Source organism: Chelonia mydas, chromosome 17, assembly GCF_015237465.2.
Source record: "Chelonia mydas isolate rCheMyd1 chromosome 17, rCheMyd1.pri.v2, whole genome shotgun sequence".
NCBI lineage: Eukaryota > Metazoa > Chordata > Testudines > Cheloniidae > Chelonia > Chelonia mydas.
In genome coordinates, this window is record NC_051257.2 from 18,314,624 (window position 1) to 18,341,214 (window position 26,591).

At 41.2% G+C, this 26,591-nt stretch overlaps 1 protein-coding gene across 12 annotated transcripts in view; it reads left to right on the plus strand.

The window, feature by feature from the left end:
- Positions 1-10,123: 10,123 nt before the first annotated feature.
- The window catches only part of CUX1 (cut like homeobox 1), a 382,370-nt gene continuing 365,902 nt past the window's right edge, over positions 10,124-26,591 (plus strand). For 3 of the 12 annotated variants that reach the window (XM_043531065.1, XM_043531062.1, XM_043531063.1), the window contains exon 1: positions 10,855-11,113. Coding sequence is in view for 9 of the 12 variants with exons in the window: in XM_037880470.2 (XP_037736398.1) it covers positions 10,344-10,406 (63 nt within the window). In the remaining 3 variants the exon portion in view is untranslated. Of the gene's footprint in view, positions 10,407-10,854; positions 11,114-11,786; positions 12,253-26,591 lie in introns of those variants that run through there. The other 9 variants (XM_043531059.1, XM_043531060.1, XM_037880464.2 and 6 more) reach the window with 7 other exon arrangements.

Here is a 26,591-nt window from a genome sequence, read left to right on the forward strand (position 1 = left end):
CCACTACACCAGCTCTGCAAGCATAAAGTGGATGCAGTGCACTCACGAATACTCCTCAATGTGCCTTGTTCCTTCCTTTATATATTCAGCTGGAATTGTTGTTTCATCTGCATCAAAACTCAACAACTACTGATAATGTAATCTGAATCACAGCTGTGTTTCTGAAGGAAGGCCCAGGTCCCAAAAATAAATCTGATCGATTATTTCAGGAGGGATCATTGCAGATACCCTAAATGTCATGTATTACAACAGGGCCAACTATCATGCAGTTCTTGTGCTGATCATCATCAGGTCATGCTAAAGTTATTAGGTGTCAAAAGTAAAGGTTACAGCATTTTGTGGCATCTAGATTGTATATCACAGTCAAAGTTTGATGCCAACATTATGACACCCATGCAAAGGCAGTATATGACATGCCTTTCTCTTCAGTGTCTTCCTCTCTCCGGCTGGCTATTACTTTACTCACTCTGTCTCTATCTGCTGGATTCTCCTCTCGCATCAGTTTTACATCAGTGTAACTCCATTAATGTCAGTGAAGTTACCATTGTTTGACATCTATATCAGAGGAGAATCAGGGTATCTAATCTATGTATTGCTTTACTCCCTCTTGTATATACCAGGTTAGCTCCAGGATAGCCCATCAACTTCAGCGCAGTCACTTTTATTGTATACCAATGTGAGAGGAGAATCAGGGCATCTGTCTTGTGGTATCTAGGCACCTAAGGTGCATTGTAACAAAGACACAGGAGTGAAAATCTTTCCCCTTTGACTCCTGCTTTTTAACAGTGAGCAGAATGATACAAGTGCCCTTTAACAGGCAGGGGATGGCATGTGATCCAGAGCACTTGGGAGTGACTGAAAGCTGGAGCTGGGAAGAGGAGGAGGGTTCTGGGGGCAGTGACAGCAGCAGGGACACCCCTAAGAGAGATGGGAGGAAAGAGGTAGGAGAAAAGCAGAGAGGGGACGTTAAGTAGGAAGCCAGGGAAAGTGTGTGAGAAGAATTATGACAGGAGGCAAAGAAAGAAAAAGAAAGAGAGTGAAAGGAGAAAGCAATAGAACAAGGGGAAAGAGAAAACAAGGGGCCAAGAAAGAAGGGGAGTGAGAAACCCAGCTAGAAGAAGAAGGAACTCCTGGTTATTCTCTCTCCTGCTCTGATGGGGCATGAAGGGTTGAATTGATGCCTATTGTTTAAATCTAATAAACATTTTCTGTTTTCCCTCCCAAGATAATGGGGATTTTTATAATCACGCACTTTTCAGGCCCTGGCCAAAAGTGAAGATAGTTAAAAGTTATGGGTGGAGGAAGTGTATTTTGAACTAATTATATATACACATCTGATTTCCATCCTCTCCTTGAGTTCTTCTAGTTTGTTTCTTACTTGGGCCTGACTATTATAGTGCCTCACAGTCACTAATGGATTTTATCTTCACAACACCCCCATGAGGTTAGGAAGCATTTTGTAGACGGGGAACTAAGGCACATGGGAGATTAAACCACTTGCCCAGCATCACACAGATGTTCTGTGGCTGAGGCAAGAACTGAACCCCGGTCTCTTGAAAAACAAAAGAAAACACGCAAGTGCCCCTAACCACTAGACCACCCTCCTTATGCTTGGTAGAGCCTGCTCAAGAAGTGAGAATGTAAACATCACAAGCGCTTCGAATTAGAAGTGCCAGTTTGAGCGTCACCGTCCCCAGGGCTCCGTGGAACGTTGGGACCGGAAGGTTCCGTGGCAGTTAGGCGTGACGGTTGGAGGGAACGGGGAGGCGGAGAGGTCTGAAGGAAGGGCAGGGACAGCAGTAAGGAGCCTGTGACGGGGGAGGAAATGGAAGAGACAGGGAACAGGCCAGGAGGGGGTGTAAATAAGGAGCCAAGGAAAATGCATGAGAAGAACGATGATGAATATGTGAGGGTGAGTAAAGAAGGGGGAAGGGAGCAAAAAAAGCCAAAACAAAAAACAAACAAACCAGAAACCACCAAACAGTGGGAAATTGAGAGTGAGGGGCCAAGGAAGAGAAACAGAGTTAGAAACCCAGCTAGCAGGAGATGGGAGATCAGCCTCCAGTCCCCTGAGGAAGGACAAGATAAATATTCAGGTTTAAAAAAAACCCATCTTGACAGCTAGGTAGAATGGAAAGATTGTACCACACCAACCCCAGGATACAAGTATGCAGGGGAGGGGGGGAGAGCTCCAGTGCTGAGTTATTTTTACTCAGTGCAAAATCTTCAGTGTTAAATAGGAGAGGGATTGACTCTCAACCAGCTAAAGAAGGGCATTGACCATGCAAATATAGGCTGCATTCAAATACAGTAGACTCCCAATTATCCAAATACTGTAGGATGGGGGACAAGGATTTTATTGGGATAATCGGGAGTTCAGATAATCGAGAAGGCAGGCACCATTCAGCCACTGGGTGGCATCCCACATGGCCGGGGCTCCTGCTCCTAGCTGTTCTGGCTGAGGGAGTAGGGGGGTGTCTCTGTTCTATTATCTAAGCCTCTGTATTATCTGAATCCCTTCCTTGTCTCCCTGTATGAGATACATGGAGGACAAAGAAGAGATTTGGATAATGCAGAGGTTCGGATAATAGAGTTTTGGGTAAATGGAAGTATACTATATTCCTGGCCAAAAGAATGAGAGCTGTAATACCTCTCCAAAGTTTAACAGGAGGAGATAAAGTGGGGGGAATTTTTATAAAGTTAAATTAGACAGAACATGACTCTGATGTGCATTCATTAGAAACAATGCCAAAGAGATGGAGCAGATAACTTTACAGGTCTTTCTCATCTCTATTTTCTCTGATTCTCTATGATTATGGTAATAATTATGTATCATCCAAAACATGTCCATGCATCTATATAAAATGCACTATTCAGTAAAGCAGTTATTTGTCAGAAATGTTGGAAACTCATACTTCCTTTGAAAGATTGAATCAATATTATAATGCACATTAATGTACTCTAGTTGGGTTTTTAATAGACTATATTGTAAATGACAGAGAATCCCACTAAAAGTAATCATATATTTTTCTTCCTGTAAGATAAGCTAACATATAAAAAATGTTGTGGGTTATGTGTGAGAGTTACTAATGCTAACATTTGTTATATAAGGACTGGAGTAAACTTGCGCAAACAAAAACAACCAACCCATCCATCCACCCACCCACCCACCCACCCAAATATGCTTTGCTTTTAAATGGCTCAATTTCCTCTGCTTCTGTAGAATTGTTTTCTCTCTTCTCTCCTGCAAACCAGTATGGGCATTTGTAATGAAGTCACAAGCTCATGTTTAGATCATGTGTACTGTCTTGCTATGCTATGATGTTACAAATGTAGCCTCGTTGGCCAAATTCTATGGTGACATACTCTGTGCAACACCACTGACTTCAGAGGGAATACACAGCATGTAAATCAGTGCAGAATTTGGTCCTTTGACTTCAGGTTAGGCACAATTGGGGGAAAAATGCTCTGTTGACTCTGAAAGACAAATATGGGGCTTGATCCTTGAATCCTTACTCAGAAAAAATCCCCCAATGATCACCATGGTATCTGAGCAAACCATGGGCATATTGTAACAAAGGCTGATGAAGCAAAATTATTTTCCTCTCTACTCCTATTTAACAGCAAACAGGATGACATGGCATTTTGGAACCAGAAATTTCATAGCATTTGGGAGTGCAAGTTGGGGTTGCGCAGCGGGGGAGAAGAACAATGGGTCTGAAAAAAGTGCAGTGACAGCAGCAGCTAAACTGGGAAGAGAGTGGAAGACACACGGAAACAGAGATCCAGGGAAAGTGTGTTAGAAGACCTATGATGAACAAGATAAAGAAAAAAAAAGGTAGGGAATGGAAGGAAAACAAACAAACGAACAAACAAACAAACAAACAAAAAAACACCCCACAGAACCAGGAGGAAAGACAGAGGGGCTGAAAAAGAGAGTGAAAAACCGATCTAAGAGAAGTAACTTAACTCAAGATGGAGTCTTGATTGGATAAGGTCATTGTTCATAAGGAAGAGCTTCCACATTGGCTCCTCATTCTTTGAAAGGTTTGAGGCCTTTAGAGTTCAGATGCTTTGATCCCCAGCATTCTGAGCAACCAGGTGGGGAGATAATCAGACCCAATGCCATTGATAGTCCAGTGGCAATTATATAGCAAATGTATTAACTAAAAAAATTATATTAGTGATATGCTATTGACATGGATAAGATAAACAAATCTTAATGAGAGACTTTTCAGTTGCCAAAACTGGTCCTGTACATTTCTATGTAGAAAAATTAAAAAGAAAACAGTATAATAAATTGGTAAAAATACTGCATACACTTAACATTAATTAAATATTATTAGTGATCAATGTCATTAAAAATGAACTTCTAATATACATGGGAATGTTGTACTTGGTCAGTATTATATGTAGTGAATGCTAAAGGCAGTCAGCACTTACACAGCTAAAATATAACCTTTTAAAATATTTGTTTTTTTAGTTCCCATTCACTGGACCCTTTAAGCTATGATGCTTCAGGATGTATTACTACAAGGTCTGATACTGTCTGGAGCCATCCTTTGGGGAGTCAAGTATGTGACATTTTTTCAGTATATAGAGGAGTTTTAAAAGTTTCTTTTTAAACAAGCTATACTGGTATATTTCAGCAAAGTACTGAGCACCCTCAACTCCCAGGGGCCTTAATGAGAGCTAAGGGTGCTCAGTACCCCACAAGAGGAGCTCAGTACCTCACAGGTTCAGTGCCTAAAAGGATAGAGCATTAAAGGTATGTCTACATTGCAATTAAAAACCCAAGGCTGGTCCAGGCCAGCTGACATGGGCTTGCAGGGCTAGGGGTCTGTTAAATTAAAGTGTAGATGTTCAGGCTTGGGCTGGAGCCTGGGCTCTAGGACCCTGTGAGGGTGGGAGGGTCTGAGACCTGAGGCTGCAGCCCAAGCCTGAATGTTAAGCCTGCAATTAAACAGCCCCTTAGCCTGAATCAGCTGGCACAGGCCAACCATGGGTGTCTAACTGCTGTGTAGACATACCCTAAGAGGACAGAGCTGTCCAGCAAGGTTTCCTGGGTATTAATGTTACATAGAATGACAAATAAGGGGTTTGATCCTGCAACCTTTATTCACAAGAGTAACCCCATTGAAATGGGCAACATTATGTGGGTGGTAATGTAAGGATTATTATGTTTTGGGTAAGGAATGCAAGATCAGGTCTGTTACAAGTTTAGATTTAATAAGACATTATGTTAAATAAACAACTCAGCTGAAGTTTTATTTATGTAAGACAATCAATCAATACTTAATACAGCACTATACAGAAAGGAAAACCATACATTACTAATCTGAGACTGGCGAAGTGTGGGCAGCTCACTTCACTTCTAACTAACTCCCCAAAACTCCTCCCTTATACACTGGTACAAAATAAAGAAAATCCCTTTAAATCTTTCTTTCCCAGGGTTGGACTCACTAAATCTTTATTTCTCATGCTTTGATCTTATTTTGAAAAGTCTCAACCTATTTAATTAATAAGCCCATGACATCTGTAACTAGTTTATCACGACTGAGACCATCTGTGGCCATAATTAACATTCAGTGACTTAAGACATTAATCAATATATTGCTCAATGATTTGCTGTTACCTTGATTATAGAATATATCTGTTATAATAAATGTACCCTGTTCACTTTATCAATTACTACTATCTTATCAATTACAGTGAGCATTTATGAAAACAAGCATCCTTTGTTAGTTATTAGTAGTCCTTCCTGGGCATCTGGATTAGGTCAGGAAGGTCAGGGTAAGAAGCAGAGTGGATAATTAAATACAGACCTATTACCAACAATATAGCTCAGTTTAAAACAAAGCACTATTTCAGACACCCTTTGGCCAATACAGCAAGAATTCTGCAATTTTTGGCCAGGGAATTACGAGAGTTTAGTATACAAAAAGGATAATAAAAAATTCATATTTACTAACAGGCCAAAGGTTAGTTTTAGTTGTTATAGGCCTGATCCTGTGTGATAAAGAGTGCCCTCAACTCCCACTGAAGTCAATAGGAGTTACAGGTCAGGCCCATTGTCTTCTACTAGAGCTGAAGTCTCTCAGCACTTCACAGGGTCAAGCTCTACAGCTTATTCCTACTCAAATGGTATTACTAGATGCACTGACACCTAGTCATAAAGTTTTTATTTTTAACTGACAGTAATGTGACAAGATGTGACTCTTGCAAAAAGATTACAATAAAGTTAAAAAGTAGAATAAAATGTTATTTATATCAGGATTCATTTATTATCCACAAATGACAATCATTCATATTTCTTGATAGATATAAATCTCTGTTTAACACATTAGTATAATAAATATTTCCAGATATAGCACAGTAATTTAATACTTACCAAATGTATTTCTAAAATATTATTCAATTTAAAACCTTGAATTTTAACCAGATGTGTTTCCAGAAAATGACTCGGATCAGATACATATTTTTCCAAACTGGGGTATTACTACATAGTTTATTATATTGAGACTGTATGACCCAAATCTAAAACACTAACCTAATTTGTCATCCTTGTTTTTTACATCCCTGTACATTTTACCTAGTCAGTCCAAAATAAAAATTGGGAATACCTACCCAGCATTGCAGGATTCTTTGACATTTCTCTTTACAGCTGCCTGGAGTGGGAACTGACTGGCAGAGACGGTGGTGAAAGGGTGAGGGTGAGCATCCTAGCCTCTTTCAGTTGAAAATAAACACGGTAACTTGTGGGACTTGATGGGGAAGTGAGAGTTTGGAGAGGACAACTTGGGGGGAAGAGTTCTTTCTTCTTCCCCTTGCCAATATTCAACTCCCATTTCAGATTCCTTGGACTGCACAGCCTGACCAGTATCTCTCTCCTTGGCTGTTGTCAGCCAGGGAGGAACCCAGCATCCATCTGATATATCAAGGGGGACTTTGCATACTCAATCCCTCTCCTAATATAATCTCAAAGAGACTAACTGTCACGTATAATAGTCAAGTTGGGTAAAATCACAAACACTGTCCCAGGAAAGGGATTGGGCAGCCAAAAACGTGGCTACTTTAGCAAGCAAAAGAGGCATCCTTCTCAAAACAAGCTTAACTGTCTGCAACTGCATAGGCTGGCTGCCTGCTGTGAGTTCTGCAGTCCAGGGAATGTTGGGGGCTTACACTAGTGGAGCTACCTATTCAAATCACAAGGTGGAGGCCTGACATTTTCATAACCACATGTTATTAGTCCTATTCCTAGTAGAGACAACTAGCAATTTTAGTGTCTGTATGTATGTAGCTGTTGGTTATTACATATCCATAGCATAAAAACCACCCTCACAGTTAATATCCTTGTAAGCAGCAATTTCCACAGAAAGGCCAACGTGTGAATGGAGATGGAGTGTGAAATAACAGTGTCTCTCCAGAACAGGACTAAGGCCCATTGGTGGATAATTTGTAGAAATTTGCTCTGCTGTTGTCTGTGCCATATAAACTGAAGACTTCATTTTCCAGTACTGCCAATCTAGTATCTTTAGTGAGTACTAAATTCACTTAAAAGAGATCAAATATATTTTTCAATAGGCTGTTTAATTATAAAAAAATTATACACACATATATGTATGTATATATCTAGTCCCTTTGTAGGCCCACACATATCAAAAAGATAGATTTTTCACAGCTATAAGTTTAGTTTTAACTAATTATGGGCTCCTCCATTCCGAGAATGCTCAAAATTCCCACTGCAGACAATGGAAACTTTGGCACCAAAAAGACTACAAGTTTGTGCTCTGTATACATGTGTATTTAGCAGCGAATTTACTCTCCCCCGTCCCCTCACATTGAAATGTTTGGGACAAATAAATCATGACCTAAACATTGATTATATGTATTACAAAAATAGTATAATTTGATTATTTGTGTGTGTGTAAATTATGGGCCTGATTCTGTATGCATTGAAGTCAACAGGAGTTTTGCTATTAAATTCAGTTGGAACAGATTCAGGCCCTGTGATTTTTTGTTTATTTTACGCTAAAGAAATAAAGAGATAATTCTTATTTGTATAAAGGAGGAATGTCTCTAAAATAATTTGTTTTGTAAACAGACAAAATTGGTAAAATGGGCTGTAGTTTAAAACAATAACAAGGAAAAAATGTTTCCTTTCATAGAAAAAAGTTATTGTTTACAGCAAAAAAGTTCTTGTATCTTCTTAGACTGTGCCTCCATGGACGTTCTGTCCACATGACAGTACAGTTAAGGGTGCAAGCTATAGGTCTGATCTTGCAGACTTTCATATGAGTAGTCCAACTGAGGTCAGTGGTCAATAACACAACTCATGTGAATAAAGGCCCTCTATGTAAGGCTCTGATCCTGCAAAGGCTCTTCAGAATGTGAATAACTGCCTGTCCACATTTAGGCAAATTCCTCTTAAAGACCCACTTTTACTAAGCTGGTTATAGTGAATCAAGTTAGCTTTTGTAGGTTACAGAGTAGCAGCTGTGTTAGTCTGTATCTGCAAAAAGAAAAGGAGGACTTGTGACACCTTAGAGACTAACAAATTTATTTGAGCATAAGCTTTCATGAGCTACAGCTCACTTCATCCGATGAAGTGAGCTGTAGCTCACGAAAGCTTATGCTCAAATAAATTTGTTAGTCTCTTAGGTGCCACAAGTACTCCTTTTCTTTTTGTAGGTTATATACTGTTCTTCGTCTTCCCCTAACCTCTGTCTACTTGTCTGACTTTAGATTGTATGCTCCTTGAAACAGGGAGCATCTTCACTGTCTATTTCGGAAGCATCTGCCACAAAGTGAGGACTATCATAAATAAATAATCACATGCAATCAATTATTTATTAATATATGTATTATTTAAAAAATAAAAATTACCCACAGGGCCTGATCCAAAGGCTATTGATGTCCATGGGAATCTTTCAATTTACTTCAGTGGGACTACTTATATGAGTTAAGGTACTGATACAGGTAAATCTTTTCAGGATGGCCCCCAAATTCCTGAAACTGTGTTTCAAATATCAATTGGATTATTAAAACTGAAATAATTTAAAAAATTGAATTATTTCTCAGTCATGCTGTTTATTTAGCTTTTGCGTTTCTCTCAGCTTGGACAATAAAAATACACTAGTCAGTTTCACCTTTATTTCTAGTCAGTTTTATTTTCAGGCTTCCATGCACTATATACATGGTACAACATTTGGATTGAAGGGGAATGGAAACATACAAGCTGATTCTATCACAACTGAAAATTGTACCAGGGAAATGCATAGAGCTAACGGTTTTAATTTTTTTTTTTTTTTACAAATTTGACATAATGCATACATTTAATGTATTATTATTGCTGTTCATACATTTGTTTGCTTATAGTTGGAAACATAAAACAGGATACATCAACAACACTTTGAAAACGAAAAAAGCAAGCAATCAGGCTAAACCAAGTTGGAAATTATATGTATAAAAGAGTTAATGTTTTTTGTATTTCAGTTGATGTATCCTTACAGAGTAAAAATATTTATTTTGTTTATGTTCTGGATGTTTTTTGAATGTTTGAGGAGTTCTTCTAGATTGCATCCTTGTTTAACACACGTCTCCCTTGTACTGTAACGCCTTGTATGTTCTGGATATTGTGGGTATTTATATAGGTTGCATCCTTGTATGATATAAATACTTTCTGTACTCTAGGCGGTTGTTTTTAACTGGCTCCCCACATTGTAGCTTTGTTTAATATGCATTTTTTCGTCTACTCCTTCTATTTATTCTGGATGTTTGGGGGTATTTTTTTCGCTAGATTCCCTCCTCCACTGCTGCAAATATTTTCTGTACTTTGGAATCTTGGATTTCTTCGGGGTGCTTTTCCAGCTTGTCCCCGGTCTAGATTCATTGTCTGCGGTGCTCTGGAGCCTGGGGTTGTTCGGGATGTTTTGGGTGTTTCAAGTAGGCTGTCTCCTTGCCTAATATAAATCTCTGTTGCACTCAGGAGGCTCCTTACATTTGCTCCGGATGGTCGTGGGTCTTCCGTGCCTGATCGCCCTGCCCTGTGTGCTAGATCTCTTCCCTGTGCGGTGGCTGGATGGAGGCGAGCGCGTTGGCTGCTGCGCTTGTGCCCCGGTGAGAGGGAAGCAGCTCGCAGTATCTCTGTGCAATGGCTGCGAGTCCGTGTTCCGGGCCGGGCTCGGGCTCCAGGCCGGGATTTGGGCGCTCCCTGCCCGCCTCCCTCCCCCTCCGCCCCCCCCCCCGCCCGGCTGGCTCCCTCCCTCCCCCTCCCTCCCGGCTCCTGAACTCCAGCCCCTCTCTCTCTATCAGCCGCTCACTCTGTCTCAATATGTCTCAAGATGGCGGCCAATGTGGGATCGATGTTTCAATATTGGAAGCGCTTTGATTTACAGCAGCTGCAGGTCAGGCTTCTCCGCTCGCCCCGCCGGCCGGGCCGCGCCGCCGGGCCCCCCCGCCGCTCCCCGGCCCGGCCCCCCGGCCCGCGCCGCCCAGGGGGAGCCCCCCGCGCGGCCCGGCCCCGCTCTCCCCATTGATAACTGGCTTTATCAGAAATTGATCCTCTTTGTTCAATTCATCGATCAGCCCAAGATGGCGCCGGAGCCGCCGCCGCCGGAGCCGCCGCTCGCCCGGTCCCGGGCCAGCCCCCCGGCGGGGCCGTGCGGGGCAGAGGGCGGCCGGGCGGGGGGCAGCCCCCGCTCCCCTTTATTTCTGGGAGCCGGGGAAAGTTTATTGAGTGCTGGGACTTTGTGTGGGGCGCAGGCAGCCGGCCGGGCGCAGGCTGCAGCCTCTGAGCGGCTGGGGCTGGGGGCGCTGTGGTGCCAGCGCTCGGCGCTTTTAAAGCAGCCCGAGCCACTCGCCTTCCCCGCCGCCGCTCAGACAGCCTCTTCCCCCGGCCGGCTCCCCCCACAGCCGGGGCAGGGGACCCCAGTGCGGGGGGTGGCCGGCCAGGTTCCCCCCTCCCCCGCTCGCACTCCCTTCCCAGGGCTCCCCCCAGCAGGGAGAGTCCGGCCAGCCTTCCCTAGGGTCCCCCACCCCCCGAGCCCCCCTGCCTGCCCTGGGTTTGTTTACATCTCGGCATCCATGGCTGGACCTTCCTCCTCCTCCCCGGGTGGGTTTGAATTTGCTGGCGGGTTCGGGACGTGCGAAGAGAGCTGTGCTGGCCTGCCGGGATTGGCACGGGGGGGATGTGGCGTGGGGTCCGGCTCGGGCTGGCAGGGGGAGGCTGAGCTCCGGGGCCTGCTGGCGCTCGGAATAGCAGGGGGGAGCGGCGCGCAGGTCCGGGTCCTGCTGGGGCTTGGGTCCGGCTGGCCCGGAGGTCGGAAAGGAGGAAGCTCAGCTGGCTGGGTCCTGGTTGGGCTCCGGCTGGCCCAAGGGGTGGCTGTATTGGGGGGAGGGGGCTGCGCGGTCCGGCTCCTGCTGGCCGGCCCTGGGGAGTCTAAGGTGCGATTCTCGCTGGGGCTCTGGGTCCTGCGGGGGCTTGAGCTGGCACTGGCGGCTCCGCGGGGCATTGGCTGGGGTGGAAGCAGACAGCCTTGTACATATTGTGGCGTATGCAGAGCGTTGGTTTCCATGCTGGGGGGGGAGCGAAGAGTCTGATGGAAGTTAGCTCCTGCCGGCTTCGGAGGGTTGAACTTCTGGGGAGTGGGAAGTGTGTCGGGAGACGTCCTGTGTGTGTGAAGGGGGGTATATTCTGAGCTTATCTCCGTGTGTGTTTCTGGGGCTGACGGGCATTTCCTCCCGCTGTAACCACACGGCTTGAACACCGTCTCCCTTCTGTCTAGGACCTGACACATGCGTTGAGTGTTGCAGTTTTAACGTGGCTGCTCATAGCGCTTTGGAATCCTGTCCTTTCAAGAAAAAGTACTTGCTATGCAGCTTTCCTTTATCTTTTGGGTGTATGCCTTGATGAGATTCAAGATCCGCTACTTAATATAATAGCTCATGTATACGGGGGGTGGAGGGGGGAGCAATTAGTCGGAGATTTCCCTGCCGATTAACAGCACTGCAACATGTAGCTTTATCGTACTGTAGTTGGTTGGTGCAGGAAAATTGTGTCCTGCCTCTTTAAATCCTGAAACGCGTGGAGTTTAAATAAATTGGCTAGAAAGCTTTTGCTACCCACCCCTCGCCCCCACTGAGGAGTCTGTATTCAGCAAGTGCCCATGTGGGAGCTTAGAGCGCAGGCAGCCTGAAAGGAGCCGGAAATATGTTACATTGATGTTTGGCATAGCTGCAGTCAAGTTAAAGGTGAGAGGATGCTGTCAGGATAGGTTTATGTTGGGGAAATAAAAGTATAAGAATATGGGACTAAAACAAACTGCCTTAAGGGGCTGTGCGGGGATAATGATCTGCCTTTAGGGGCTGTTGAGAGGGTTAATTAGTTAATGTATGAACAGCTCTAGGCACTTTCCGTTTTTCAAAGTATTATCTATAGTGAGTGGCTGGTGTCCTCTGACTTTCAGATGGATTAGGGGGTGGCTAGAAAGTAACTTCTTGTTTTAATTCTGATTTTTAAAGATTTTGGATTAAGGTAGATTTGGCTGAACTTTTCTAACTTGAAAGGATTCTTAATAGTGACCCAGAATACCTACAGGAATACAGAAAATGAGAGCCAGATGCAGGATTGTATCAAATACAATGGTCTAGATTAATATGTATTTAAACAAGGTCTGACAACCTTAATTGTAAATCCTTGCTTTTGCATATGTATATGTGCAATTGTACTTCCCTAGAATTGGAAACTCAGCACTCCTAGTGTGATTTTTCTTAGTGTTAAACTTAACACTGTAGAAAGGCATCTAAAATACATTTTCTAAAGAAAATAAAGCTTCAACAAATGTTTATTGATTAAAGCTTATTACTCTAAAGTGCTATCATGTAAATTAAATTCTAGAATGTAATGAACACAGCCAAATGGCATTTTGAGAGATTGGTCTATTCTGTTTTTAGTAAAAATAACTCACTTTTCCTATAATTTAATTCCTGTGCATACTGTAAAACCTGTTGTGGAGTATTAATGTGTAAACTTTAATCTTGTGTATGGTAGACTAAATGTGATGAGCTGAATTTAGCAGTGCTAGGCTTTTCTTTGAAGCATTCTGGCAATAATGAGTTGGAGTTTATATTTTGAGCACCAAAGCCTTAGTTACCACTTACTTGATAACTTTATACATACATATATGTGAACTGTATGGACCTAGGTTGTGCATCCATTAGCTAAATCACTGAGGAATCTGTATGTAATAAACTTTGTACAATTTCTGGCCACAGAGAGTTTTGGAGTAACTAGAGAGGTGGGGAGTCCATTCAGACAAACATTTACTCATGCAAAGAACTGTTTTTTGATTTCAGATATCTTTATTTCTCCTCCACCTCCCCAAGCTGCATGATGGGGAAGGAATAAATTACTTCATCCTGAGGATAAAACAATACCTCTTTGTGACTCTCTGTTTGGGGGGGGGATGACCGTTTCAGTCTTACAGTATTTTCTGTACAAGGAGTTTTTCTGGCGTTTGTAGTGGGGTGTTCAACCAACTGTGGAACTGCATAAATCAAATTTTGTCCTGTCTGCACTTTCATTGCCTCACTCAAGTGGGAGATTCATGCATCTTACAAGTACCCCAGTCCCACCTGTGCTCTGTCAAGTAGAACTTTTCCAGCTCTGACTGTAGTTTGAAACCAGCCTCAAGGCTGCATCCGTTCCAAACTATCGCTCCACCCACCTTTTCACTGGGAAACTTGTAAGGCAGTCAAGTGGGACTCTGTTGATGGAAATGAGGGACAAAAACAGGCACACATACTATCTACTGGTAACCGCCCCTTCTAAATTGTTAGGGGAGCCATGTTTACTGTTAGTAAACCTCTACCTGCACTGTAACATAAAGCAGTGGGCGTTTAAATAGTGCAGTCAAGATTGTATCTGTGTTAATTAAAATACACAGCCAAGAACACTATTTGCTCTGACTTTTGTATTATTCATTTCTCCTTTCACTAAATTACTTTTGCTTCTCAGCGGAGAGACTTCAGCACTTGAAGGCGGCCTAAATCATCCAAGAAAGCTTGGATTGAACAATAAAAGTCTGTCTTACAACTTGAATATGTTGGAAACAGAAACTGTAAGGTTTGACAGGTGTCAAACACGAGCCCTCACTCCACTTGCTGTTGAAATTGTTTAAAATGGTTCAGCCAGGCACCAAGTTCAACCCTTTTTCCTAGTAGAGGCCAGTCATGCTTCCTGAATCAGGCGTTGAAAATGGTTTGGCAGCACCTTTGGACCACTTGCCAAACTGGGTTTAACCATGGACTAGGTGACCTCCTGTGGTCTCTTCCAACCCTAATCTTCTGTGATTCTATGACTGAGGGAGGAACCATATTTGACAGCTGCTGTCGAATGGTTTGGCATGACCTGTACACCACTTGCCAAATTGGTTTAACCATGATTGAGGGAGGAACCATATTTGACAGCTGCTGCCAAATAAATCAGCGTGTTGTGCAGACAGATCTTTGGAAGCACTTGGCTATCATTGTGATGAGCATGGAATAAATATCTGGATGAATGCTTGGTGGAGTGCTGTACTGTTGCTCTGAAGAGTTGCAGCTACAACTCCTGGTATGAAAATAGTCAGGTGATCTTAGTTATCTTCACTTACAGCAGGAGAAAGGTTACAATGGAAGAGTCTGACCCTACTTGAAGTCTTGTTCTTAGTTTATTTATAATCTTGATGGATTATAAATAAACTTGCCCGTCAAACAATGTGTTACGCTCCTGTGGCTATAGCATAAAATCCTCCTTAAGCTGCATGGCTAATAGGCTTGAATAGATGTAACAAAAGGTATAACTTGTCCTGCAGTATCTTTATTACTTCAGTAATGAAATATGAGGGCAAGAATGAACCCAGCTTGATAGTCCTGCAAACTCAACCTGAGATCTGACAAACAGAAAAAGTAGAGATTATTTGTAAACTGAATAAATTTGATGTGGAAACATTAAGATAAACATAGAAACTCAATACGATCAGGTGTCGCTTTTCAAAGCAGAGGTGCATTTTATTTTTTTTTAAAAAATGCGCATGCATGCACAAAACTTTTTAAATAAAACTGCTTGGCTTTCACTAACAAACCAGGGAATTTAAACTTAAAGCCAGATCTTGTCCATATACTTTTGTCTTGTGCAAAGGTATTTGCAGCATATGGTTAGGGTAAACGGGGAGCATTATCTGTTTGCTGCCATTGATTGTTTAAAGGTAGGCCCATTCACAAAAGAAAAGCTGATTTCTAAATAGTAATGAATAGAGTTTAAATCCTGAAGCACTTCTAGTGTCTAATCGGAAGCAAGTGGAATTGTTGGCATCCTGTAGCTGAACCTGATTGTACCAAAACACAAGACTCTTTGCTTATAGCTGTCCACTTTATCTCTGTTAAATCAAAAGTGGATCTAGAGATAATTTTCTTTTCCCAAGTCACAGTGGGATTTATAGCTTCTGTCCTGAAGGTGGGGTGAGGGAACATCTCCTTGCTATATTATCAGTGATGAGAATTATTCATGTGTCAAGAGAAGATGCTCCGAGGTTTATAACTAGATTCCATCCACTTCTGCATGACCATGGAGGTACTTGATTCAATAAAAGCATTGTGGTTCTGTTTCAGGGTGAGAAGCAGAATTTGGGGATGTGATGTAGGGGATCTTCTCTCTTTCTATTTCACAAAATTCTTCTTTGTTGAATCTTCCTGCTGGAGTTCACCGTGGAGGGTAGGGGGGGGAAGAGATAGGATGTGTCAGTACCAGCTGCTGTTTGCCAAGGAGTAAAAGCTTATTGTCTCTACTGTTTGGGGGTTGTGGCAAATACCTCACCTCCCTATAACAGGAAAAAAGGCACAATATGCAGACCAGCCATTCAGCCTGTCTAATGAGCTGAGGATTTGGCCCTAGTGGAGTAATTTTGGAGCAGTAGTAGATGATCCACAGTTATAACTGACATTCCATTGTAAGGCTCCCCCCCTTTTTTGGGGGGGGATCCCCTTTTCTCTCCTCGTTTCCCAAATCCACAAACAAAAGAATTTCAACCACAAAAAAAGTAGAATTAATTTATGGTTGAGGTAAACATTTTTCCGCCAGATTTGAGGTCAGTTGGACGAGGAGTTAAAAAACTGTGGCACATGCACAAAGTGTTTATCAGAGTTTAGAACTGGATAACAAATGCATATATTATGTGGATCTGATTCTGCATTCCTTTTCCCCTTTGATTGTATTGGGAATTTCCATAGCAAGGCCTACATTACTGGCCCTTATATATGAATATAGCAAATAAGTAACAATAATTATTACAAAAGGGGTGAATTACAGATTTAAACTGTGGTAGACAAAGGCAATTATTTACTAGCTGCTATGTAACTTAGAAGTAGGCTGGTTAAGCACTAAATAACTTCTTTTAGGGAAAGGAATGTTGTTGAAAGGGAAAGATTGTTTAAAAACCAACTTAGTGTTGCAGCAGCCATAATCTTTTATTAAGAAGAAACTGAATTGAGGTTGCCTTATGGCAAGTGGAAATGGGATGTTGGGAAGAGTTGGAAACTTTTTCCTTTTGGCTTGCTGTTTTTCCCCATTCATACAGCTTAATGACTTGGCTAGATTTCCAGTTACCTCAACATACCTTCTTGTATATCTGCAGATGACTTCATCAGCATCAATAGTGGAAACTACACGCTATCTAGCAAGATTTACTAGGAAGACAAGCTTCTATAGTTACGATTATGGGTATTTTTCAATCAAATTTAAATATGAAATTTACTTTCTTAAATGTACTGTATCTACTCTTTTTTTTTTTTTTTTTTTTTTTTCCCCCTCAGAGTGAAATGATTTCTAATTCGGCCCTCTTCGGGGCAAGTACCAGGTTTTCCTTTGTGTTTGTCCAGGGGCCTGATTCTGATCTGAGCCTTTGGGCATGAGTGAAAGATAAATAAATAATAAATGAAAAAAACAATGATAAACCATAGTTGAAAATGTATTTGTATATAAATGGAAAATGAGCATGCTCAATCTCCCCATCTCTGTGAACAATAAGTATGGAGGTACTGCATACTTTGTGTAACACTCCCAATAAAGTGTTCCAGGATGTTTGCTTCTAACATACAATATTGTAAATTTAGTGTAAATTTGCAAAATCTGCTGATAAATTTGATTCAGATGTTTGTCCTACAGCATTCCAGGTTCCAGTTGCTAATGTATTCCATTCGGTAAAGAAAGGGAACCTCTGGAAGTTTACCTTTTATTGTGGTAAGGAAGGCTGTTACATGCAGTTCCCTCTGGAACTTGATACTCTTCCTACTGCCAGTTGGAGAGGAACACTAGAGAGTGCTATGATATGTGCCTTTCTTGTTTCTCCAGTGTGAATACCTTATGTTCTGAACTGCATGCAGTTCAAAGCTTGGACCCCAAACTCTGATCCCTGCCTGCTCAAGGAACTTTGTGTTGCTAGACTGATTTGTTTTTGGAGATGCACTTTTAAACATTGTTAGCTGTACCTCAATTAAATTTTAATGTAATAATGTAAATGATGCAACATCAAAGCAGATTCTACAACTTTCAGCCCTTGGCTTGGGTTTCCATTTAGCTGACATGTAGTTAACTAATTTTGTTCATCTTTGCAGTAATTATCAGTTGAGTAGCCAGTGGAAGGAAAAAAGGTATCTTCATCATATTTGTACGAGATGACTCTTAAATCACCATTCTTAATAAAACACCCAGTTAACTGTCCGGGAAATAATACAAAGGATGAATGTGCCAGTTTGTTTTTGTTAATGTAAGAGGCAAGTTCTTGTGGAATGAATGTATGAAGTTAAGGGCTCAGTCTGAACAAACTGAGGATGAATGTAAAGTCACCTTCTTTACAGGATCTGGAGGAAGACATGGGCCAAAATCTTCATGTTTGGGCACCTAAATGTATACTTAAACATCTAAATAAAAGTAAAAAAAAAAATTTTTTTTTTTTTAAAGCTGATGAGCACTTGCAAGCTCCCACTGACATCAGGCCCTTTTTATTCAGGTGCTGAAGTTTGAAACTGTAGTTGTGGTCCATTTTCTGAAGAGCTTGCTTCCAAAACCAGATGATACAATCTGGGCGCAAACACTTGATGACTAGATAAGTGTTAACCTGAATGTACCACTTTAAGATTCTGAGTTATTTATTTTGTGGTGGACTGTCCTACACACGCTTCATGAAAAAGTGGGTGAATTGCAGAGTGATTGAAGTGCTAAGGAGTGATTGAAGGAAGGGAGGGTTTATTTTTGGTGCAGAGGAAGATGGAGAGAGTTCCAAGTGCAGGGGCAGCATGGAAGAAATCACGAGGTTGAGGGGACAAAAGCTGAATGGAAGTTTAGCAGAGGACAAAAGGACTAGGAAACAAGAACAGACACATATACAGAGAAAGACTTGTGCAGGATCTTAGATGTTGGTGAGAGACCTGAACTTGACAAAAAAGATGAGAAGACTGGACTCCTTTATTAATTTAAGATATTGTTCGATACATTATTAAAACCCATAATGAAAATTTAATAATTAAAAGAAAAATCTCATTTAGTTTGAAGCGTATGTACTGTTTGTTTACTTATTGTCCCACCAGAGGGGAGAAACAATGAAAATGGACTAGTCATTTTCGCTTTTTTTTTTAGTTTGTTTTACTTCCTGGATATTACTCATAAGTGTTTTGTATTAAAGTATTTTGGATTGCACACCCTATGGAAGAACGTCTAAATCCAAATAAATGTGTATTCTGAATTTGAAACTAACGAACTAAATATCTGTATTAACATTACATTTTCATAAATATTGTTAGTTTCGGCCCAGTGTTTAGGTTATTCTGTATTTACCAGTGTAAACTATCTGAAAGTAACCCTTTAACTTCCCATTCTTAAATAATATTTGGATTTGGTAGAAAACAAGTGCAACTTGCAGAATTTATGTTAGATCAACAGGTATTCATTGGTATTGCTAATGACTAGCGTCTTGGATATCTCGAGCTGTATGTTTTATATGCCATTGGTCAGTTGTGTATTGTGATTTAGCAGAATATACTAAATTTTTTTTAGTATAAATATTTTAAAGTAAAAGAAGGAAGGTGACACGATAAATCTGTGAAAAGCCAGTGCACCTTAGAAGGCCTAGTTTTGAAGTCTGGCTACTTTTAAACTAAGATCCTTAATTGTTATGTGCCTGAATTGCAACTCTGGTGCCTCAATCACTTGGGAAAACTAAACACTCTTGGTGTAGGGCTGGGTTAATAAGGTTTTGTTATAATTGAAGTATGTTTTCAGTTGCATAGGGGAAGTTGGAACAGTACGTGCCCTGCACTATGCCTAATTCTAACTAGCCCTTTGCTTTTTTTATATGTTGGGTAATTTTAAATGGACACTCTTTTGTAAATGTTGGTGCCCAGAAACCCTGATTGGGATTGGGGACCCAGTTTGCTAGGTGTAGTATGAATAGAGGTAGTCCTTTGAAGAGCTTAGTTCTTAAAGTTGTTCAGGCCTTAACCATATGTGAGATTCATCACATCATTGTTTGACTAGTGATTGTTTTGCTGTGGTGGGCCCTGGGGTGTGGAGCGGTCTTCCTCTCTTTTATCAATCTCTACCCACTTGAGGAAGAAGAGGAGGAAAAAGCGCAACCTCAACTTTTCCCTTGTAGGTGCTTTAGTTTGATCACTGTTGGCCCTGCATTTCCCACCTTTATCTTTTTGCCTTCTTTATTGTAGTGGAGCCTCTCAATTTCTTGTTGCTTTTTAAAGGTAACTTTAAAATCCATTTGTTGGATTACATTTGATTAATTTAAAATACACTGGTCAAATCTGCAAGGTTTTTGTTAAAATATATAAACTAAATATGCAAATTACACATATTCAGTGCTTCCAGAATGTGATAACAGGTGTGGGCATTTTGTAAATAAACCATGAGAAAAAGTACTCTCCTGCTCCAAATGGGACAGTTTCACTGGTAAGAGTGCTGCAGCAGCAGCATTGTGCAACTGACCTGATTCTTGTTATGTAGTTGGAGTATTATGAAAACAACTGTGCTAGGGAACAAGTTACAATATTGTTAAAACATGGCTTGCTCTTGTGTGTGTTTATAATCATGCCCTGGTCTTCGCACATTTTAACACACAGTTCGCGCTATGTAGAAAGATAGTACCATGGTACAACTAGATCCCTCAATGCTAATTTTGTTAGTATAGATGGAGCCTACATTACTCTTCCTGCTCCTGGTGTCAAGTTATGAAGTTTGAGAAGTGGTCAGTTTCAGTTTGTGGTTATTGCCCAACAGAAGACACAGGGCATAATCATGTAGAAAGTAAGGACAGGTGAAGCAAACGGGGAAAAGGAAGACTCCAGATTTTGATGGGTGGGAGGAAATGGTGAGTGATGGAGAAAGTTGAGATGATGCCCTTGTCCCCAGCACCACAGTCGCTGATACATACTAACCAGTGCAACTGGGAAGTATGAGAAGGTCTCCCGGTGGATGTCCAGGTACAATACTACACTGTATTTACAAGCCGCATTGGATGCGCGGTATGGAGTGGTGCGCTGGAATTACCACCAAGCTACTGCTGTTGGACCTTGCTGGAAAGGTCCCATCTCAGATACCAACATAATAGCATGACTTAGAAGTACCCATGGTAGATTGACTGACTAGTCTCTAGTATTAAGGTTAGTGTTCATGCTAACAATTTTTGATACACTTGTCATACAAAATGTCATTCAGTGTTTAATTTTTTGTTCGTAGTTAAAACATTCTCCCCACTCCCATTTTATTAAACAAAAAGTGAAACTTTAAAGTGTTTGCCTCTGATTTAGTGTCTTAAAAAAAGTTTATATATTGTAAATAGAAAGGCCTCATCTTTCACTTATTAAGGTATCTTGGCTTCTTAATATACCTAACATTTAAAGCAAAAGCTTAGAGGTGTGGATAGAGTGAAGTGCAATTAGAAGCTGTTCCCTTTTTGATATCTAGAAAAATGTTTATTTCTGGCACCTCTTTCCCCACTATTAGGTATTTGAGAGTGTTTATCAAAAAGGTACAGATACGTACACTGGTATAATGATACTTAGATATAGACTACAAATTGGTCAGATAAATCTATAATTATCTTTGAAGTAGCAGGTCACTAATATTGCACAAAGTGTGAACAAATCTTATTTTGGAACTAATGATTTGGGAACAGACAGTACCACAGGGTGTCTTTCAGCTCTATATCACTGGTTCAAATTCAGCCTAAACAGGTAATAACTGAGGTCACGTCTATACATACAGTGCTGCAGCTGTACCAGTACAGCTGTGTTGCTGCAGTGCGTCTGGTGAAGACGTTCTGTGCTGATGGGAGAGAACTCTCCTGTCAGCATAAAAAAATCACCTCCGCAAGCAGCATAAGCTGTCTGTGGGAGAAGCTCTCCAACTGACGTAACTCTGTGCACATGGACGCTTATGCCGGTATAATTTATGTCGCTTGGGGGGTGGAATATTCAGACCGCTGAGCGACAAATGCTTTGCCAACATGGACTGTAGTGTAAGCATAGCCTTAATTTTTCTGCCATCAGCATGGTAATAACTTTGTGAAATGAGTTGAGGGTTTCAGTCCTGTTCTTGGTGGTTGATGACTCTGCAACTGACCTCCTATGTGACCATAGGCACTTCACTTCACCTCTCTGCATTTATTTCCCTATCTATGAAATAGGGATAATGATACTGACCCTCCTTTGTGAAGCACTTTGACATCTATGGATGAAAGGTTCTGTGTTACAGCTAAGTATTCTTTATTGGCACTGTTTACTTCTGTACTTGTGTGGATAAATAGGGCTTTAGTTTTCAGGGCTGTGAGACACCTTTCTCCAGGATTAACTTACATTTTTAAACAGAAAAAACAGCCCAGCAAATGAGTGTATTCTTAAAATACAGATATTTTTCAGCTTATTGCTAGCATTATACGGGATCATGAAAAAGAAGTAGGAGTAAGTCTATTAAAGTAACTAGGAGGTGGCAAAGTCTTGAGTTATTATGTATATCCTAGTAAAATCTTAATGGTACCAAATCACTGTAAGAAATTTTTTGCTAGCAATTAGTTATAAAGTTTTGATATCAACACTGAAGATGACACAATGTCATATACATGCTCTTTTATTTAAAAGCATATAGTCATAAAGTATGCGACTCGGTGTTGCTTGTAATATGAGAGCAGGATGTCTGGTGTATCAAGTTTTTCTTTAGATTTTTTTCCATGAATTGTAGATAGCACACCCAAAACGTACAACATAAGTCTGCAGTGATGTAAAAGATGAATTTAGTATGCAACAGTTTGTGGTTGCACCACTTGAAACTGCAGGCAGCTAACTGCATGCATAGGTAATGTGACTCAAACAGCTCTGCATTCTAAAAACAGACAAACTTCTACCAGTTTAGCTATCTGTAGTTTGTAGGGTTTCTATCCAAGCCAGCTGTTACTGGTTGTAATGATTGTAGACTGCAGCACTCAAGCAGGTCTGATACTCCATCTGGCAGAAGGCAGTGGTACACTTATAAGGTCATATGTGAAATGTGTTAGATTAATGGCTGGATACTGAAGTCCTTTGTTTGCAGAACAAGTTTGATATAGTAGGCTGAAGCTTTTTCACAGCCCCCTTCATCCCATTCTTAGTGTTTGCTTATTGTAATCCAAATATCCATACTCTCTCTGGCAAGTCTGGTAACAAGGCTGCAGAATGTGATTTAGATAACCTACCTCTGCTGTCAGAAATTTGGGTTGACTGTCAACTTATTTCATCTAAAGAAAAACGAGGAGTACTTGTGGCACCTTAGAGACTAATAAATTTATTTGGGCCCAAGCTTTCGTGGGCTAAAACCCACTTCATCGGATGCAAGCAGTGGAAAATACAGGAGGAAGACAGACAGACACGCAGACACACACACACAAAATGGGTGTTGCCATACCAACTGTAACGAGACCAGTTAATTAAGGTGGGCTATTATCAGCAGGAGGGGAAAAAACCTTTTGTAGTGATTATCAAGATGGCCCATTTCAAACAGTTGACAAGACGGTGTGCGTAACGGTGGGGGAAGGGGAATTAGAATGGGGAGATAGTTTTTACTTTGTGTAATGACCCATCCACTCCCAGTCCTTATTCAAGCCTAATTGAATGGTGTTCAGTTTGCAAATTAATTCCAATTCTGCAGTTTCTCATTGGAGTCTGTTTTTGAAGTTTTTTTGTTGGAGAATTGCGACTTTTAGGTCTGAAATTGAGTGACCAGGGAGGTTGAAGTGTTCTCCGACTGGTTTTTGAATGTTATAATTCTTGATGTCTGATTTGTATCCATTTATTTTTTTGCATAGAGATTGTCCAGTTTGGCCAATGTACATGGCAGAGCGGCATTGTTGGCACTTGATGGCATATATCACATTGGTAGATGTGCAGGTGAATGAGCCTCTCTGTGGTGTGGCTGATGTGATTAGGTCCTATGATGGTGTCCCTTGAATAGATATGTGGACAGAGTTGGCTACGGGCTTTGTTGCAAGGATAGATTTCTGGGTTAGTAGAACCATGACCAGGGGTATTCTGTCTGCTACCCAAGATCCATAAACCTGGAAATCCTGGACACCCCATCGTCTCAGGCATTGGCACACTGACAGCAGGATTGTCTGGCTATCTAGACTCTGTCCTCAGGCCCTACGCTACCAGCACTTCTAGCTATCTTCGAGACACCACTGGCTTCCTGAGGAAACTACAGTCCATTGGTGATCTTCCAGAAAACACCATCCTGGCCACTATGGATGTAGAAGCCCTCTACACCAACATTCCACACAAAGATGGACTACAAGCCGTCAGGAACAGTATCCCCAATAATGTCACGGCAAACCTGGTGGCTGAACTTCATGACTTTGTCCTCACCCACAACTATTTCACATTTGTATACCTTCAAGTCAAGTGACTGGACATTCAAAACAGACTCCAATGAGAAACTGCAGAATTGGAATTAATTTGCAAACTGGACACCATTCAATTAGGCTTGAATAAAGACTGGGAGAGGATGGGTCATTACGCAAAGTAAAAACTATTTCCCCATTCTAACCCCCCCCCCCCACCATTACGCACACCGTCTTATCAACTGTTTGAAATGGGCCATCTTGATTATCACTACAAAAGGTTTTTTTTCTCCTGGTGATAATAGCCCACCTTAATTAATTGGTCCCGTTACAGCTGGTATGGCAACACCCATTTTTTCATGTTCTTTGTGTGTATCTTCCTCCTGTATTTTCCACTGCTTGCATCTGATGAAGTGGGTTTTAGCCCACGAAAGCTTATGCCCAAATAAATTTATTAGTCTCTAAGGTGCCACAAGTACTCTTCCTCCCCCCCCGATACAGACTAACATGGCTACCACTCTGAAATCGTTTCGTCTAGTCAATTGACTGAATAGTTATCAGGTGATAATGTTTAAACATTAGACTGGTGAAAAGGTGCTATATCCTATTATCAATTCCCCAAACAGTAATACTTTGCAGTTATCGTATATAGGACTTCTCACCTGTCGCTTTCAGTGGATTTTACAAAGGTGGGGGAGTGTCCCCATTTTACAGAGCAAAGGCCCTGATTCAACAAAGTACTCAAGCATGTGCCTAACTTTAAGCACTTGAGTATTCTGAGCAGTTTATTGAATCTGTGATAGAAAGATTTGCCCTTTGTCAAGAGTTCAAGGCAGAGATGGGAATAGAATCCAGTTTTTTGAACTCTCTGTTCATTCAGTAGCTGTCCCACTGAGTTATCTGGTCCCTTCTAAGCATGTTACTTTATCCCATGTTCCTGCAAAAATTAAACTTTTCTTTTGTTTGTTTAGCATGGGACAATAAATGTCACCAGAGCAGCTCAATAAATTTAAAACTTAGTTTGTCTGTTTGTCAACAATTAATTTATTTTTCACTGTTTAAGTTGACATGCGTGCATGTCAAAGTAACTTTGGAATCAAGTTAGAATGGAATCCCATTTATCTGATCTAACTGGAGCCAGGTCGGATAATCAAAAATTTAGATAACCAGGAGAATGGGCAAAGAGCTTTCTATCCACTTTGTATCTCCGGCTGTCAGCTCTGGGCAGCGGGGCTCAGGGCTGTCAGCCCAGGGCGGTGGAGCCATGCTGCCTAGTTTGGTTAATATGGAGAGCTGGATAATGGAGCCCTGCATAAAAAGGATTCTGCTGTATTTAAATGAATAGATGTTTTATTTTCAGATATAAATAAAGTACCATTTGTCTGTCATCTGAAAGACGCTCTTGCTTTAGCTGTTAATTTTGTCAGCAAAATACTTACCTATTTTTACGTTGCTTGATTTTTTTTTTTTTCATGTTGATAGCATTGAAATAAATGCTGGGTTTGGCGTGTCTGCTATGAAAATAGCTCTTCTGCTATTAATCTGTGGCATTGGGATCACATTAAGCATTCTTAAAAACAAGGAGCCAGTAATGTTAGATTTTTGCCTAGACTGCTTAGAGTTGGGTCCCAGTCTTGTTTTTAATGTGGGCAGTTCTCTGTATATAGAGTTGCTTACAGGCCTAGAACCATAATCTCTGGTTTTGTGTGATCACAAAAATTGTACAATATGCCTTAAAAACAAATCAAAGTTCTGAATATATTCACTTTCAGCATTGTCAGTTGTTCTATGTCACTTTCAGGAAGTGATTGCTATAAACTTCAGGGTTTTTTTAAAGTAGGCTCACCCATATTTTTTCTGACATTGGGTTCTGCTCCTGAAATTCTCAGAATACTGGAGAGGGGTGGCTGGCTAATGTGGCATCTTCAGTTAATCTGTCCTTTACCGTCCATGATTGCCCGCTCATTTGTTGAGGTGAACATATTTTCTACTCGAATAATCTCAAAACAATTGTTTGTTACCAGGAAAATCTCCTCACTGAAATCTGTGATTTAATACTCTCCTGTGTATAGGGTGAGTGATATTGTAGGAGGATGGTATTTTCTTGTCTCCACCATTGTATGAGGATGTAAATGCCATGTATCTGGGCTGATATGGAAGAACATTCAGAGAATAAATCAATGTATAAGGGTATATCTACCCTTACATTTTATAGCGCTCTAACTTGCTGGCTCAGGGGTGTGAAAAATCACCCACCTGAGTTAAAGTGCTCAGACTTGCTGCGAGCGCTAGTGTAGACAGGCTCTGAGCGCTGGAAGCTAATCCCCTCGTGGAGGTGGATTAACAGGAACTCTGGGAGAGCTCTCTCCCAGTGCTCGCATGTGACAACACTCATGCTGTCGCGGGAGCGTTCCCACAGCACCACTTTGAAGTTTCCAATGTAGGCATAGCTTAAGAAATGTCCTTTAGACCCTGTGTACACTCGTACTGGATCTACACTTATGGGAACATGAGGCTTAATACTGCAAGGTATTGAGTGCTCTCCCTCAGGCTCTCTCGCACCAAATAGGATCGGGCATTGTTTCCTCATCTATTTTAGATTGGCATGTGAATCATGTAAAATTGCTCTACAAACATACGCTGTTGATTCCCATGTATAAAACACTGTTCATTTCTCTCTGT